Source organism: Chinchilla lanigera, unplaced genomic scaffold (genome assembly GCF_000276665.1).
Source record: "Chinchilla lanigera isolate Chin_1 unplaced genomic scaffold, ChiLan1.0 scaffold00015, whole genome shotgun sequence".
NCBI lineage: Eukaryota > Metazoa > Chordata > Mammalia > Rodentia > Chinchillidae > Chinchilla > Chinchilla lanigera.
In genome coordinates, this window is record NW_004955416.1 from 8,543,555 (window position 1) to 8,560,043 (window position 16,489).

The 16,489-nt window shown below is 36.5% G+C and overlaps 1 protein-coding gene across 13 annotated transcripts in view; it reads left to right on the forward strand.

Moving 5' to 3' along the window:
• The window catches only part of Mga (MGA, MAX dimerization protein), a 150,136-nt gene that overhangs the window by 127,319 nt on the left and 6,328 nt on the right, over positions 1-16,489 (forward strand). For 12 of the 13 annotated variants that reach the window (XM_013512579.1, XM_013512576.1, XM_013512582.1 and 9 more), the window contains exons 16-22: positions 2,566-2,856; positions 3,036-4,522; positions 8,076-8,206; positions 11,001-11,046; positions 14,379-14,585; positions 15,656-15,767; positions 16,052-16,285. In XM_013512579.1, the coding sequence (XP_013368033.1) occupies positions 2,566-2,856; positions 3,036-4,522; positions 8,076-8,206; positions 11,001-11,046; positions 14,379-14,585; positions 15,656-15,767; positions 16,052-16,285 (2,508 nt within the window). The remainder of the gene's footprint in view (positions 1-2,565; positions 2,857-3,035; positions 4,523-8,075; positions 8,207-11,000; positions 11,047-14,378; positions 14,586-15,655; positions 15,768-16,051; positions 16,286-16,489) is intronic. The other variant, XM_013512583.1, reaches the window with a different exon arrangement.

The window sequence follows — 16,489 nt, forward strand, 5'->3', positions numbered from 1 at the left end:
GCTGAAGATTAAAATATATTGCTTTTTGAGTTCCTTTGGTCTAGTAAAAATACTACTGCTTCAGCCTCCTTAGTAGCTGGGGTTATAGGTGTGTGCCACCATGCTGAGCCTGGTTGTGGGCACCCAGGACCTTTGCACTGAGCTGTATTTACACCCTGTTTTAAATTTTTTTGAAACAGGGTTTATGTTGCCCAGGCTGGGTTGGATTTGTGATCCTTCTTTCTCAGCCTCCCAGAGTACTAGGATTACAGGTATCGCCACCACACCCAGCTGTTCAATAATATTTTTTAAAACAACATTAATTGACAGCATTAACTTGCCAAAGTAAAGGTTAACCCCATAAATAAATACTCAGAAAATGTAAATAATAAAATTATTATTGAAATCTGCTTAGCTGCTACATATTCTGAACATGGTGGCTTATTTTCTGTTGAAGAAAGCTAGAAAAGGGAGTAATATTGAAAATGTAAAATCAAAAACTGATACTTCTATATAAATGAAAAGATTAAAATTGACAAAGGAATTACTTTTCTGACAGTGTGATATGATGTGATGCTACTCTACATTTGTACACCACTTAAAATGTTTATAATAGCACTTAAGGAGTAACATTAATTTTCTTATTTCTAAATAAGAATAATGAATTTCTAAATAAGAATAATTTGTAATGAAGCTGAGTAAGAGTACTGTTTTTTTTTTTTTTTTTTTTTTTTTTTCTCTCTCCTGGTACTGGGAATTGAACTCATGACCTTGTGCTTGCCAGGCAGGTGCCGTGCCACTGAGCTAAATCCCCAGCCCTGAGTACTGTTTTTTTAAAGGAAATTTGTGTGTCATTTTGTTCTTAGTTTATAAAAAGAATCTCAGTTTGGGCACTTTGACTGTCTGGCCTTTTCATTTGACTTCCCTTGTTTTTCTCTTTTCCCTTCTTCCCCACACCTACAATTCAAATAAGCATCATAAATTCATTGGATGTAATAAAGATTGCTTTCACTTTCTGAATTAGAGTAATTTAGGTTTGGAGTCTCTCTCTAAAACATAATTTGAAAATTGCAAGAAGTGAAGTTACAAATTTTTAAAATCTTCATAACATGAATACTGTGTCTGTCTGTCTGTCTGTCTATCTATCTGTTTATCTATCTTTTTTGAGACAGTGTCTTGTTATGCAGTTCAAGCTGGCCTTGAACTCACTTTGTAGCCCAGATTGGTCTCGAACTTGCAATGATCCTCCTGCCTCAGCCTCCTGACTGCTGGGATTACAGGTGTGCGCCACCACACCTGGTCAGTATGGTTAACTGAGAAAGTTAACATCTTTAAAAATTCTTGTAAGATAAATGAACTTTTTAAAATTGCACACTATTCAATTTTCCTGAACAATTTGGTCTCTGGTCTTTATTTCACTTTTTTGGGGGGAGTGCTTTTTGAAACATGGTCTCACTGTGCAGTTCAGTCTGGCCTTGAACTCACTTTAGCCCAGGCCATCCTCGAACTCACAATGATCCTCCTGCCTCAGCCTCTTGAGTGTTGGGTTTACAGGTGTGTGCCACCATGGGCAGCTTTATTTCACTTTTAGAGCATTCCTGGATTTTCTGTGTATAATTTTGTCATCTAAACGTTACGAGTATGACTTAGAAATTTGATATGTTTTGTGGACAGTGTATGTCTGATAGAAAATCATACATGTTAAGCTAAAATCTTTTTAGCTTAGTTTGGTTTGTTGATTTTCAATTTAATGGTAAACTATAAGAAAAAGTTTTATTTATTAAGAAGCCCAAGAAGTTCACCAATTTGAATGGTAATAATTTTGTTTATCCTCACAATTATCATTTTTCCTGCCTCTTTATTTCTGTGACCTCCTACCCCCAAAAATCTCTCCATGGGTTACTCATTTTTTTCCCATATCATTTTGTTTTAAAACTATCTTTTGCCCCTTACTAGCCAAGCTTTATTTACCTGCTTCTTCGATATCTCCTAATTGTGTAACACAGACTAGGGGCAGGAATGTTATTTTCTCTTCTGAGAAATAGTTTTCAAAAATCTTTAAACTTTGCTTATTTATTAGTGAATTTTAAAAGCCAGGAAGCCTTTCATGTGCCTCCTAATTTTAGTCTTTGACTTTTATCTTCCACAAGTGTAAGCGCTAAAACTAAATGCAGAGTTAGTATTTTCAGCTTCCAGTTTAAAGTTGACCAGTGTATAGCTCAGTGGTGCAGCGTCTGCCTGGCAAGTGCAAGGTTCTGAGTTCGATTCCCAGTGCCAAAATAAAAAAGATGAAGAAGGGAATTTTGTAATCTCTTGAACTTTATGTAAATTCGATTTACAAGTCTGCCTCTGTTTTTCATGAGGCAGAAACTTACCTTTGTACATTTACCTCTTGATAATGGATATCATTCTGAATGTAAACGTCTACAATGACTGACCGATTACTGTTGACAATAAATAGTGTATTATAGAGGGACAGAATCTCACCAGCTTTGTCAGTAGTTTGAGATTCTATGTCATCATAGTTTTATTTCTACATATGTTCAAGGGGAATTTTGTTACTATGTTTTCATTCTTATTTTACAGAAAATGCTGCTCAGATTCCAGTGGCTGCTCCACAGATCTCTCCTAATACAGTGAAACGTCCTGGACCTCGATTGTTGTTGATTCCAGTACAGCAGGGTTCTCCTACGCTTAGACCTGTCCCAAACCCACAACTTCAGGGACATCGGATGGTTTTACAGCCTGTTAGGAGCCCAAGTGGAATGAACCTATTTAGGCATCCCAATGGGCAGATTGTCCAACTTCTACCTTTGCATCAGATCCGAGGCTCTAATACCCAGCCCAGCTTACAACCTGTCATGTTTCGGAACCCAGGTATAAGATTGGGGATCTTCCTGACAATTTTTATTTAAGTGGTTAGCCATATGTTATGTAGTATTAATACACTAGGATTGTTCTTGGTCTCTTAGGGTCATCTGTCCAAAAAGAGAAGCATGCTGAAAATTTTTGTTATGGGCAGTGGTGATTAAAGAAATTTTTCTTTTCCTTAACAGGGTCTGTGGTGGGAATCCGGTTGCCTGCACCTTCCAAGCCTTCTGAGATGCCACCATCTTCTACTTCATCCTCTGCTTTCTCTGTTGTAAATCCTGTAATTCAGGCTGTGGGGTCTTCTCCAGCAGTGAATGTTATCACTCAGGCACCGTCTTTACTTTCCTCTGGACCAAGTTTTGTCTCGCAGGCTGGTACATTGACCCTGAGGATTTCTCCTCCTGAGCCACAGAGCTTTGCAAGTAAAACAGGCTCTGAAACCAAAATTACATATAGCTCAGGAGTGCAGCCTGTTAATACAGCTAATCTCATTCCTCTCCAGTCTGGTAGTTTTGCTTTGCTGCAGCTCCCAGGACAAAAGCCTGTCCCTAGTTCCATTCTTCAGCATGTTGCTTCCCTTCAGATGAAGAAGGAATCCCAGAATACAGACCAGAAAGATGAAACAAACTCTGTAAAAAGAGAGAAGGAAACTAAGAAGATTGTACAGTCAGAAGAAGTTATGGGTCCTGAGTCTAGTATAATTAAGCAGAATTCAGGGACTATTACCTCAAAAGAAACCCTGAATGATTCCTTGGAAGATGGGGATGAGCATTTAGATGAAGAATCCCTTACAGAAAAAGATCCCACAACTGTCAAACCTACTGAGCACTCCTATATCACTGAGTCACACACAGGTGAAGACTGTAAAGATGTTACTGAAGAGCATGGGACTAGGAATCATAACAGTTCCAAAGAAAAACTGACTGTTCTACAAGTTAGGACAGTTTCTGAAAAATCCAGTAATATGACAGTACAAAATGTGAATAAAGTACAGCTTCAAAAATCTGGTGATGTTAAGATGGAGCAGCGGAAAGGATTAGACAATCCAGAGGAAAAACCAAATGAATTTCTATTTATCGAATTATCAGGGAACAAAGTTATGGTTCAGCAGCAATGTAATCCACAGCCAGAGGCCAAGGGGAAAGATTGTGGAGACTCTCTGGAGAAAGACAGTATTAGGGAGAGATGGAAAAAGTACCCAAAGAACCCCTTGGTTCGGAAATGTGTGAGAACTTCAGAAGAATGTAAGAAAGAGGCAGATGAACAATTAATTAGAGAATCAAAGCCATATCAAGAAGATTCAGATGTGTTTCAAGAAGAACAGGACATCTCTGGTCTATATGAGAAAAGTGGAACTTCTGAGAATGATGGAGTTTTAAAAACTGAGTGTGATTCTTGGAGTAGGATTTCTAATCCTGCAGCCTTCTCCATCATTCCTAGGCGAGTTACAAAAGGAAGCAGAGGGAATGAACACTATCAGGGTGACTTACTACTACCAGGAAAACAGATAAAACCAAAGCAAGACCAGAAGGGTAGAGGAAGCACTGACTTCACTGGCTTGGATTTGGAAGAGGAAGATGAAGATGAGAATGAGAAAACCGATGATTCTGTTGATGAAATTGTGGATGTTGTGTCTGACTACCAGAGTGAAGAGGTTGATGATGTAGAAAAGGTGGTGAGCCCATTTTTGTTGTGACTGAAACCTCAAGGATTTAAATGATTTATTAGAGACGGTAGCTTTTCCAGAAGATCACTAAGACCTAATTCATTTACTTGGATGTGTAGGTTTAGATAATGAAATGACTTTGTAGTTTTTAGGATGCATTAGTCAGGCAATGTTTATTGGGTTTCTTGTCTTTGAAGTTTGTTTATTATTATGGTAAGGGGGCTTGAGCCTTTGGGGTACAGATACTTAAGAGTCCCTGCTAAGTTGGATTTAAAAAAGGTATTTGAAATCATTGCACGCATTTGATTTTAGTAGTTTTTGTGATATTTTGTACGTGGAGTGATTGTAGCTTATTTGGTACATATAATAAGATAGAATAAATGGGGTGGGTGACCTTAGAATTAGGAAGATAACTTATCACCTGTATTTGAAAAGAATTTTCTTTGGAGGGGGTACCGGGAAAATATCATTTAATATGTTAATGTAATTCTGCCTCAAATTACTTTTCAACTATATTCTGAAATTAAACATTTAGTCACTAGGATTTATATTTTAGGCTTTGGTCATCGTTCTTTGTAATATGACATTTATAGTTCTTAAAATTTTTATGAAGCATTTGTATAGACATTATTGGGTTATATTTACTAATCTAAGTAACTGGAAGATAAAATAGGACAGGAGTTACAAAAACTGTTTGGCAAATAGTAAATATTTCAGACTTGGCAGGATAGATGACTAAACTGTGCAAGTGCAGAAGGAGCCACTAACAATATGTAAGAGAATGAGTGAGGGGCTGGGGATATAGTTCAGTGGCATAAGCACCTGCCTGGCAAGCACAAGGTCCTGAGTTCAATTCCTGGTACCAAAAAAAAAAAAAAAGAGAATGAATATGGCTGTGAACCCTTCTTAAAAAAACAGGTGGTAAGCTGCTAACCCCTGACATAGGGTCTGATAAAAAACCCAAGGCAGCCATATTCTAATGCCTTCAGGGTATCCTAAAATTTGAACTGTGTTCCTCTCTTTAGGAGTAGATGACATAGCCCTCTGTACCAGTTATCTTGCAGCTGGTTGTTTTAGAATACCACTTCCTTGGGATTCACTCAGCCCCTGTGTTATCTGATCCTTCTTTATTAATATCTAACTGGCTTAGGCAGATAAAATATAGCAAAAAGATTAATATTTTTAGACTCTTAAGTATTTTACTATTCTTACATTGGTTATTTCTGTTCTACAGTTGTCTAATTTATACATGAGGGTTTAGTTCTAAAACTCGTCTATACTTTCTCTGTAACTTAGTCATGTTCAAGGGAATCTGAATTCATTGAGTTTAGGAGTTATTTTGTAGATTTTCTTGTGCTGTTTGCTCTCTCTCATTGTAAGTCAGTCTACGTCAGTGATGGTGAACCTTTCAGAGCTTTCAGTGATACAAACAGTCCCTTGTGGCAAGCATGCCACAGGTTCACCAGCACTGGTCTAGGTAAACACATCAAACAAGTAAACAGTCTAGTCTTGAAAAACCAGTGAATACAGCTGGGAATGGATGCCTGTAATCCTTGCTATTCTGGAAGCTAAGGCAGGAGGATCACAAGTTCTGTGCCAGCCTGGATTACTTAGAGAGACCTGGTCTTAAAATTTAAAGGATGAAAAAGGGCTGGGAATGTTGCATTGCTTCCTGCTTCAGTCCCTGGCACTGAAAACAAAATGAAATAAAACATACTGAAGAACTGCTGTCAGTGGAACTGACTTAATAAAACCTTAAAAGTGCCTTAGTCATAAGGTAATATTGCTTGGATGAACTAATAGGAATTTTTTAATTCTTTGTTTGAAGTAGGGTCTCATGTAGTCCAGGCTGGCCTTGAACTCACTTTCTATACCAGGCTAACCTCAAACTCAGATTGATCCTCCTGCCTCAGCTTCCCGAGTGCTAGAATTACACGTGTGCCACGCTGTTTGGCTTAGTAGGGAATCCTACAAATTATACTGCCCTTTTTAAAGTCAAAACCTAATATTGTCTCTAAAATCTTAAATTCTACATCAGATTTATGAATATTTCTCACCCCTAAATTATCTGTTTATTAGCATTATTTTAGATGGTGTAAGGAAAGTTGTGATTAACCAAAGTTTTCCATTGTGAAGGTTGGGTATTACTAAACCTGTAGTTAAAACCATGAAATAACCAGACCTTTTTCAGTTTAAATATTGTAAACCATATATCTACATTACTAACTCCAGATTCTGTTGGGATTGTGTTAATTTGCTTCTCAGAGTTAACTTAAATATATATTGTTTACAATGCTTAAGTTTAATATACATTCTTTACATTGTGCTTGAATGGAGGAGGAAACATAAATGATAGCTTGTATTTAGTGTCTGTTAGCACCTTATGGAACCTATAATTTGGGGGTAAGTAATTTTCCAATAAATCTAAATAATTAATAAGATGATTGAAATACTTCATTTTAAGAGTTGTGCCTTTCTGGTACAAGGCAAGTATAGGTAACAGATAACATTCCTTGTTTGGTTTTAACACTTCTTTTAAAGGTAGACTGAAAAATATCTGCTTAAAACATATTTCCATGTAATTCTATTGCTATACAAAATATCCAGTGAATTTCTATGATAAGTGCTCAATACATGCCAACTTGATTGACTCCTTTTTAGGTATAGTAAGTACAGGAATCTGGGTTTCTTTTGAAACCTGAATTACTTAAAAGATACCATTCTGTGTGTCTGGCTGTGTGGTTAAGAGACTTAGAAGACTAATCTGGCGTCTGTTCTTACATCTGTCTCACATATTTTTTTTTAATAAACCAGAAATTGAACTCAGGACCTTGAGCTTGCCAGCCAGGTGCTGTGCTGCTGAGGTATTTTCCTGGTCCCTGGCATACATTAATGTTTATTGATTTGTGGCATTTGGTATGATTGGTCATCAGATTCCCTTAAAATGGAACCTTTGGTGCTAAGAATTGAACCCAGGACCTTGTATGTGCTGTATCACTGAATTGTTACACCTGTAGCCCTCCAATAGAATTTTTCTTCTTTCCAAATTCTTTTTTACTATTACTTGACCTAGCTGCTCCTGGAGTCTCAGGCAGGCCACCCTAGGCAACTTAGTGAAACTATCTCAGAATAAAAATAAAGAGCTGGGGTTGTAGCTCAGTGGTAAAGCACTTACCTAATATGTACGAGGCCCTGGGTTCAATCTCTAGTACCACAAAAAAGTAAGTAAAAGGAAGTGATAACATACCCATAACCAACTTTGATCTTCTAGAAATAATAGTGAAGCATCAGTACAGCTATTTGGGGACTCTGTTCATACCAGGGATTATATTTCCATGACTTACATAGTTGTTCTTTGTTGACTCTATAAGTATGTTGTTTCTCTAGTTTAATTCCTTTTTATGATTATGATTAGCAAGTTAAGGATTATGAGTACTCATGGTATAAGATCAGTGTTTGGCACTGGTTGGTTGGTTTGGTAAGGAGAGGTTGCAGTTGAAATTTGGGGGCGGGGTGTGCCTCCCAACATAGTATTTACTGTTGTAATAATGTATTTCAGAATAACTGTATAGAATATATTGAGGATGATGAAGAGCATGTGGATATTGAAACTATAGAAGAGCTTTCAGAGGAAATTAATGTTGCCCACAAGAAGACCATAGCAGCTCATGCACAGTCATTCAAACAGATGTAAGTTTTATTTATCTCTGGATTGTTGTCATTGCTTTAGAGCCAGAAAGAAAATTCGATATTCTGTTCAGGAACTCTAGGTAACAGATCTGGTTACCTTATTGCTCTTTTTTTCTGATGAGTATAGATGAAAATAAGAACTGGAATTGGGAGGTAAGCTTTGGTCATTGCTAGGAGACATTGTGTAATGTAAATAACATGCTTTCTAAGCCAGATGCACAGGCATAAAAATACTGTTTTCAGTAGTTTTAGGCATTTAACCTTAGGCAAGTCTTAGATATCTCCCAATTTAAAGTCTTTTGCGTTTTTTGAGATAGTTTCACTGTGTTGCCCATGCTGGCCTTGAAATTGTGGGGATCTTCCTGACTCAGCCTCCTGAGTGCTGGGCTTACTGCTGAGTGTCACTGGGTGAGGCTTTCAATCTGAGTTTAAAAAACCTTAGATTCTTGGGGCTAGGGATATAGCTTAGTGGCACAAGTGCCTGCCTGGAGAGCACAAGGTCCTGAGTTAGATTCCCAGTACAAAAAGTAAAAAATAATACCTCAGATTCTTGACCTATGAAATGAGGAAAGTAAAGTGTTAAATCATATATGCAACCAGCTTAATAACAAATACAAATAGACTCCTTAATAATTTAATTATCTTTTAAGAATAAGGTATTGGATTCTAAGTTTGGTTACTAGTTGAACAGGTGAGATCCAGGTATGAAAATTTTCCTGTTCCACTGATGAGATGAAAATTTGAAGAGCATGAAGACTTGCTCAGGAATATTGTTTTAGTAAGTTTTGTATCAATTGGGGGTTGAAATGTGAGAGAGAAGGGAAGAAGATACTTGCTATTTCATGCCAGACCTTTTCTTTTCCTGTTACCTCATTAATAAATTTAGCAGGGTTGCTGGATGATAAAGTTCACATATACGAAAACTGAGTTTCTAAACAATACAAACAAAAATGAAAAGCAAAGAAAATAAACAATGGGAACAAAAGCAAAAATCTAAAAAGCATTTACAATGGTAATGGGAAAAGTATTTTTAGGAATATATCTAGCAAAATCTGTGTAGTACTTATTTAGAAATTATATTGAAACACAGTGAAGAAGAATTCAGTAAACGGAAACATACTATGTTAATAGATTGGAATAGTGAAGACCCAATAATCAACACACAAAGCACAAAACATAAAGGAACAAATTGGAGGGAATGAGGGTACAGTGTTACAGTGCATGTTTAGTCTGCCTGAGGCCCTGAGTTTAATCTCCCAACACTGGCTACCCCCATTAAGATTTTAATTTTTTGCCATGTGTGGTGGCACAAACCTGTAATTCCAGCACTCAGGAGGCTGAGGCAGGAGGATCGTTGCAAGTTTGAGACCAGCCTAGGCTACAAAGTAAGCTCAAGGGCAGCCTGAACTGCATAGCGAGACCCTGTCTCAAAAAGATAAAAAAAAAATTTTTTTTAATTTTTAAGTCTAATTAAAAATAAAGATTTAAAATTTTTTAGATTGTGTCAGAACATCATGAAAATAGTGAAAAGGCAAACTCAGTCTATATTAGTTGCAACTATGTATAACTGACAAAGAGTAAGTCTAAGTCTTAAAAGATGATCCAGTGGAAAAGTAAATAATGTGTATTACAAGTAGTTTAGGGAAGGGGAAACCAGAAAGGTCAATAAGCATGTACAAATTCGTTTAACTTTATTTTATTTTATTTTATTTTTTGGTTTTTCTCCGGTACCGGGAACCGAACTCACGACCTTGCGCTTGCCAGACAGGCGCTTTGCCGCTGAGCTAAATCCCCAGCCCCTTGTTTAACTTTAGAAGTAATTAGGGAAATGGCAGTTAAACCATATAACTACTGGTTCACACATATGATTGGCAAAAATGGAAATTTCTGGTAGTAGCGCAATGTGATTTGACATCTATTGAAGTTGAAGATGTGCACACTACTTTCTTGGACCTAGCAATTTTCAACTTTTAGGTTACATCATGGAAAAGTTCACATATACTTAGAAGAGTTCACATAGAGACTATCCATTGCAACACTGTTTGCTGTTTGAAGATTTGGAAGCAACCTAAATAACTACTAATATTCAGGGGAAAAAATTGTGGGGAGGGTAGAATTCACACTGTGAAGACTCTACCAGTTTAAAAGATTGATGAGTGACTTTGGTCTTCTGAGACAGGATCTTGCTATGTAGTTTAAGGCTGACCTTGAGCTCATTGTGTACCTCAGGCTGGCCTCAAATTGGGGACAATTTTTCCGCCTTTGATTTCTGAGTGCTGAGATTACAGGCATACACTATCGTGCCCAGCTAGATGATTAATTGTACATCAACATCTCTCAGGTGTAATGCTGAGTGAAACAAATCAATTACAGAAAGATGTGATATATACTACTTACAATAGTATTTTCAAGAAAACTGTGAAGATACTTATTTAATCCCAGTTTAGGAATACTTACCTATGAGAAGGAACGAAAAGAATGCAGTTGAATAAGCTGCACACAGGATCTCTGTTTTGTGGGTATTTCTCAGCTGTATAGGATCTACTTGTATTTGTACAATTTTATATGTTTGAAATTATTTCATGAGTGAAGATAATTTGCCATTTTAATGAATATTTGTATTTAGAGGAAAAAAGTACACTATTATATAAACAATGTGGCTCCTATTGCATCTTGGGGGAAATAATTTGTTATAATTTAGACAATTTGGGATGGCACGGTTTAATACAGCTGTGAAATAGGTTCTAGATTATTGAATTTCAGTGTGATATTAAACAATGCTGTCTTTGTCTAGGTGCCGTACCCATGCAGATGAAAAAGCTACTGAAAGAAGTCGAAAGGTATTTAAAATATGTTTATGAAAATTACTCATTTAATAAAATTGATAACATTTGTCTTGGGGTTGAAACAACACTAGCTATATTAACCATGATTTTTTAGGGTGATTTTTATTAGCATAATCAACTTGTCTCCCATAATAAAATTATTAGTATGTTCCCCCGTCTTAATTTTCTCCCTCCCCTAAGAGGGTGGAATAATTTGGAGAAGTTAAAATGGGTATAGAATTTATCAAAAGTAATTATTTGAAAACTTAACCTGTGCTGTATTGATTTGAAGTGAAACACCTGGCATTCTTCCTTGACTAGGTTCATGATTTTCAGTGGCCAAAAAATTACTCTATATAATCATGACAAACAGTTCAAAGATCCATGGAATTATAATCCTTTAATTTTATAAATATATTTAGGGGACGGTATCATGATGGCATAACTAAGCAAAGATTCTCTTTACCATAACAGTAGGAATGGAAGAGTGCATGGTTGTTTTATACTATTTTCCGTTTTTATTCTGTCCTCTTAGGAGAGAAAAGACAGTGATAGGGATTGGGCTGGAAGATGGTGTTTGAATTCTAGTCCTTTCAGAAACCTCAGTGTGACGCTTTTGCATTGATGTGATGTGGAGATCTTATATAAGACATACTTCTGCGGTTGTAATCATTTTGCATATATTACTCATTTTCAGTTTTTCTTTTTTTCTTTTTTTTTTTTCATTCTGAATCCTTTTTCAGATACAGGAATTTTCAGAATAGCTTATTTACATAATCTGTTAAATAATACCCAAATTATTTCATGTAAATATTTGTAGTGCTTTGCTGTACTTAAACTTTTTTTCCCCTGTCATTGCATCTTTTATTATTCTACGCTTTTATTTTAAAAGACAAAGTCTTGCTAGGCTGGCCTTGAACTTACTCTGTAGCTCAGGCTGACCTCATGATCCTCCTGCTTCAGTTCCAAGGGAGGAGGTGGTGGGAATTACAGGTATGTGTGTCACCATACCCAGCTGTTTTTCTATACTATTTAATGCACAGTGGGTTTTTCTTTTTTCAAACAGATTTTATTGGGACATTTTAGATATATATAATAATCACATTCATCATAAGGAATTGTACCTTACATGATACAACTTGATTCTTTTTTTCCCCATTCCCCTACCTTGCCTTCAACCCATCCTTCCCTCCCCATTTACAAAAGCTTTGTTTCCATTTTTTCCTTTTCTCATTTTTTTTTTTTTTACTTTTCCCTTCTTTCCTTTTCTTCTCCCCCCCTTTTTTGTTCCCCTCCCCATTTGATAAGTATTTCACAATACTTATTATACATTTTGGACCTTATTTATACTTTGTTTTTTATAACAAATAATGCAGTTTTTACATGTGTGTCTGATTTATTTCACATAAGAGTATCGTCTCAAGGTACATCCATTTAGCTAGAAGTGTCTCAAGCTTATTCTTCTTCATGGAAGAGTAGTACTCCATTGTTTAAAAAAACCCACATCTTTATCCGTTCACTAGTTGATGGGCATTTGGGCTCTTTCCAAGATTTGCCTCTTATAAATTGTGCCACTGTAAACAGGGGTGTGCATCTGTTGCTGTGGTATGATGCTTTTAATTTTTTCAGGAAGATACCCAGAAAGGGAATAAATGGATCAAATGGGACCTCTAGTCCACAATGGGTTTAACTTTAGGAAGACAGTGATTTTACATAAGAGATTTGGGGCATTGTCAGGGTTGTGATAAAAACAAATAGTGGCAGAAAAAAGTACAATTAGAAGCTTCGGAGAGGAAAACAGAAAACTATGTAAGATAGGAAATAAATTATGATTCACTTTCTGTGAATATTTATAATGTCATAATAGCTTAAGTGCTGTCAGTGACTTTTTTTATAACTAAATCTATGAGTAGAATATAGAGGATTTATTTTCAGTCCCAAAAAATGTAAATACAAATCACAAATTGGGAGGTTAATGAGGGAAGAAGACATGAAGTGTATAAATGCTGATATGTTCATAAAGAAGAAAGACAAGATACACTTTGTTGTTGACAAAACAAAAGAATTACATTCAAGTGACTTAAGATGTCAGAAGAATTAATGATATAACTGTATTAGAAAGATGGAATGATATTTTAAGAATAGTATGCACTAAACCGCCTTCTATATAGCAACCAGATTATTGATACTGGAAAAGAATAACTTTATATTCTGTTTAAGAACCAGAAAAGGCCATTAAAAGAATAAAAAATGTTGTTTCTGAAGATATGGGTGTAGGTATAAGGCATGGTTATATTTCATTATGAGCTAGTTCTTCATGTATTTTGAACCTTACATGTATCCATAACTTCTTTATAAGAATTTTTAAGCCAGACATGGTGGCACATGCCTGTAATTCTAGCACTCGGGAGGCTGAGGAAGGATGATTGCTGTAAGTTCAAGGCCAGCTTGGGCTGCAAAATGAATTCAAGGCCAACCTGAACTACATAGTGAAAACTTGTCTCAAAAAACAAAGAAAGAAAAAAAGTAAAGAAAATTCTGCAATTGAAATAGAGTAAGATAAAGGAGCCCTAAGGCATGCTTTTTCCTAAAACAATGCAGGATTTGAGTTTCAAATGTTAAAAAATTTAAATGAGGTGGAGGATTGGGAGGGAGGAAGGACAGGTCATGAGATACAGATGATGCCCGTGTAATTGCAGGGATGTGTGGGTTGTGTGTTTTGGGAATTTCTTTTTTGTTGTTGTTGTTTTGAGACAAGGTCTCTGTGGATTCCACACTGGCCTTGAGCTCATTGTATAGCCCAGGCTGTCTTCAAACTGGCAGCGATCCTCCTACCTCAGCTGAGTGCTGGGATTACAGCTGTGCACCACCATACTCAGCTGGGAATTTTTAACAAGAATTGTTGGAGAGAAAGATTATTTAGGTTAGTGACAGGTGATCTTTTATCAAACTGAGAAAGGTCAAGTCTCTTTTCCACCAGTCAGTATTTTGCTTTTTTTCATGTAATTGGTGTCATGAAAACTCATTTTATTAAAGTGTATAAGTAATGTTTTCCCAGTCCCCTATTCCCTTCCACCACTAGATTTTTCCTCATTTGAGAACCACTGAAATTTTAGCTAGGAATTGATGTGATTACATTAGCATGTATTAGAATATACATTGCTGGCATTGTTGAAAGTAGATTTTGAGGAAGGGCAGAAGATGGTAGCAAGTTGAGCAGTTGAGTGACTGTAACAACATTCCAGACAGATGTTACTGGGTACCTGAGATAGAGCAGTGAGTACCGTTGAGGTGGAAAAGGAGGGCAGGTCCATGTGAAAGATGTTGAGGCACTCTTGTTTGAACAGGCCCCACCAGTTCCTCTAAAACTGAAACCTGATTACTGGAGTGATAAACTACAGAAAGAAGCAGAAGCTTTTGCTTATTATCGCCGGACACATACTGCCAATGAGCGGCGGAGGCGTGGTGAAATGAGAGATCTCTTTGAAAAACTGAAGATCACACTGGGATTACTTCATTCTTCCAAGGTTTCCAAAAGTCTTATTCTTACTCGGGTAAGTAAATGTTTGTGTAAATGACAACAAAGAAGACCTTAAAGAGGAATTGTACACATACTCTGAGGAAAGGGACCCATTGTCATATGCAGGAGATGGATGTGGACTAATGAATGCCTAGTAAGTCCCTTAGAAAGTTACATTGAGTCAGAGTAGCTTTTTACTGAAGGTTCTTACTTGATAGAACTATCTCACTTTCAGATAAAGTCAGAAACTCTGACTGTGATTAACATGTACTCAGCTGGGCATGGTGGCTCATGCCTGTACTCCCAGCACTTGGGAGGCTCAGGCAGGAGGATCGTTGCCAGTTTGAGACCAGGCTGGGCTACAAAGTGAGCTCAAGGCCAGCCTGAATTGTGTATTGAGACCCTGTCTCAAAAAGACCAAAAAAAAAAAAGATTGGATTAACATGTAGTTAATAAATTGTTCTCATTAACACTTAGAACAGTTTTAGCACAGTGGAAAGCCATACTATATTTAACAATTGACAGCATTTAAAAGAAAATCTGAGATAACCTTTGCAAATAGAATAAGGCAAATTTATTTAAATTGCTTAAAGTGAAATTGGAGAAGTACAGGGTAAGCATTTATATCCCTGTAGGGCAGTGTTATTTCATGTTTTCTTTTGATTTTTGAGATGGAGCCTCACTATGTAGTTCAGGCTGCCCTTGAACGTCCTATGTAGCCCATCCTGACCTTGAATTCAATGGTGATCTGTCTGAGCCTCCTGATTTCTGAGAGATTACAGATGTGTGCCACCAGGCCCCACTGAGATTATTTTAAAATTGATTAAAACCTAAGCAGAATTTGAATATTTTGTGTGTCCTTGCAATAGAACATCTATTTGACACACAGTGGTGCTCTTCAGAAATAATCATGATCTATTTTCCCTGCAAGTATAAGCCAGAAAACATTATACAGTTTATCGATTTCTGGTACATGGTGGTTTTTACATGGCATTTATAAAGTTCTCAAAATATTTATTTAAATTTTTTTCATTAAAGAAATTTGTAAGCCTTTCTTGTGTAAAAAAGAGTGGATCAATTAACATATTACTGTTTTTATCTTAGGCATTCAGTGAAATTCAGGGACTAACAGATCAAGCAGACAAACTGATAGGACAGAAAAATCTCCTGACTAGAAAACGGAATATCTTGATACGAAAGGTATCATCTCTTTCAGGTAAGATATGTAAATGGTCTCTAGTAAAGAGTTTAATGACACCTTTGTCAAGGAGAAGTTCTCAGTAGGCCTTTCAGATACTATTTAGTTTAAGCTTGGTTCCTTAAGTTTACGGTAGAGCTATGTTTTGAGTGGGTAGAGGATATTTTCTGGATTATAATCACTCTTGCCTTGCATAGTTTTGGGGAATATAGTTAAATCAACTGGATTTCAGTTGATTCTATTTCTCATTATTATGTGGGGTCATGAAAAAGAGTGATAATTTATTCCTTATCAACCTGTAGGTAAGACAGAAGAAGTGGTCCTGAAGAAGCTAGAGTATATTTATGCAAAACAACAAGCACTAGAGGCTCAAAAAAGAAAAAAGAAGATGGGATCAAATGAGTTTGATGAGTCTCCCAGAACTAGCAAACAGCAGGAAGGATCTTCTACATCATCTGTAGATCTCGGACAGATATTTATTAATAACAGGAGGGGGAAACCTTTGATTCTTTCCAGAAAAAGAGACCAGGCCACAGGTAGGAGGGACATTCTTCGCTTTCCTTAATGTAGATGAGCATCAGTTAAGTAGACTGAATGTCTTCTCTTGGCCAATAGTGTTCCAGTTTTAGTTAAAGTGAGTTGTATGAAAAGTAGAATATAAACTACATTAGGTTTCAGTTGCTGGCTTCGTATTCTTAAGCAGACCTTAAGAAATTAGCTTAGTCATTGTTTGTTTTTTT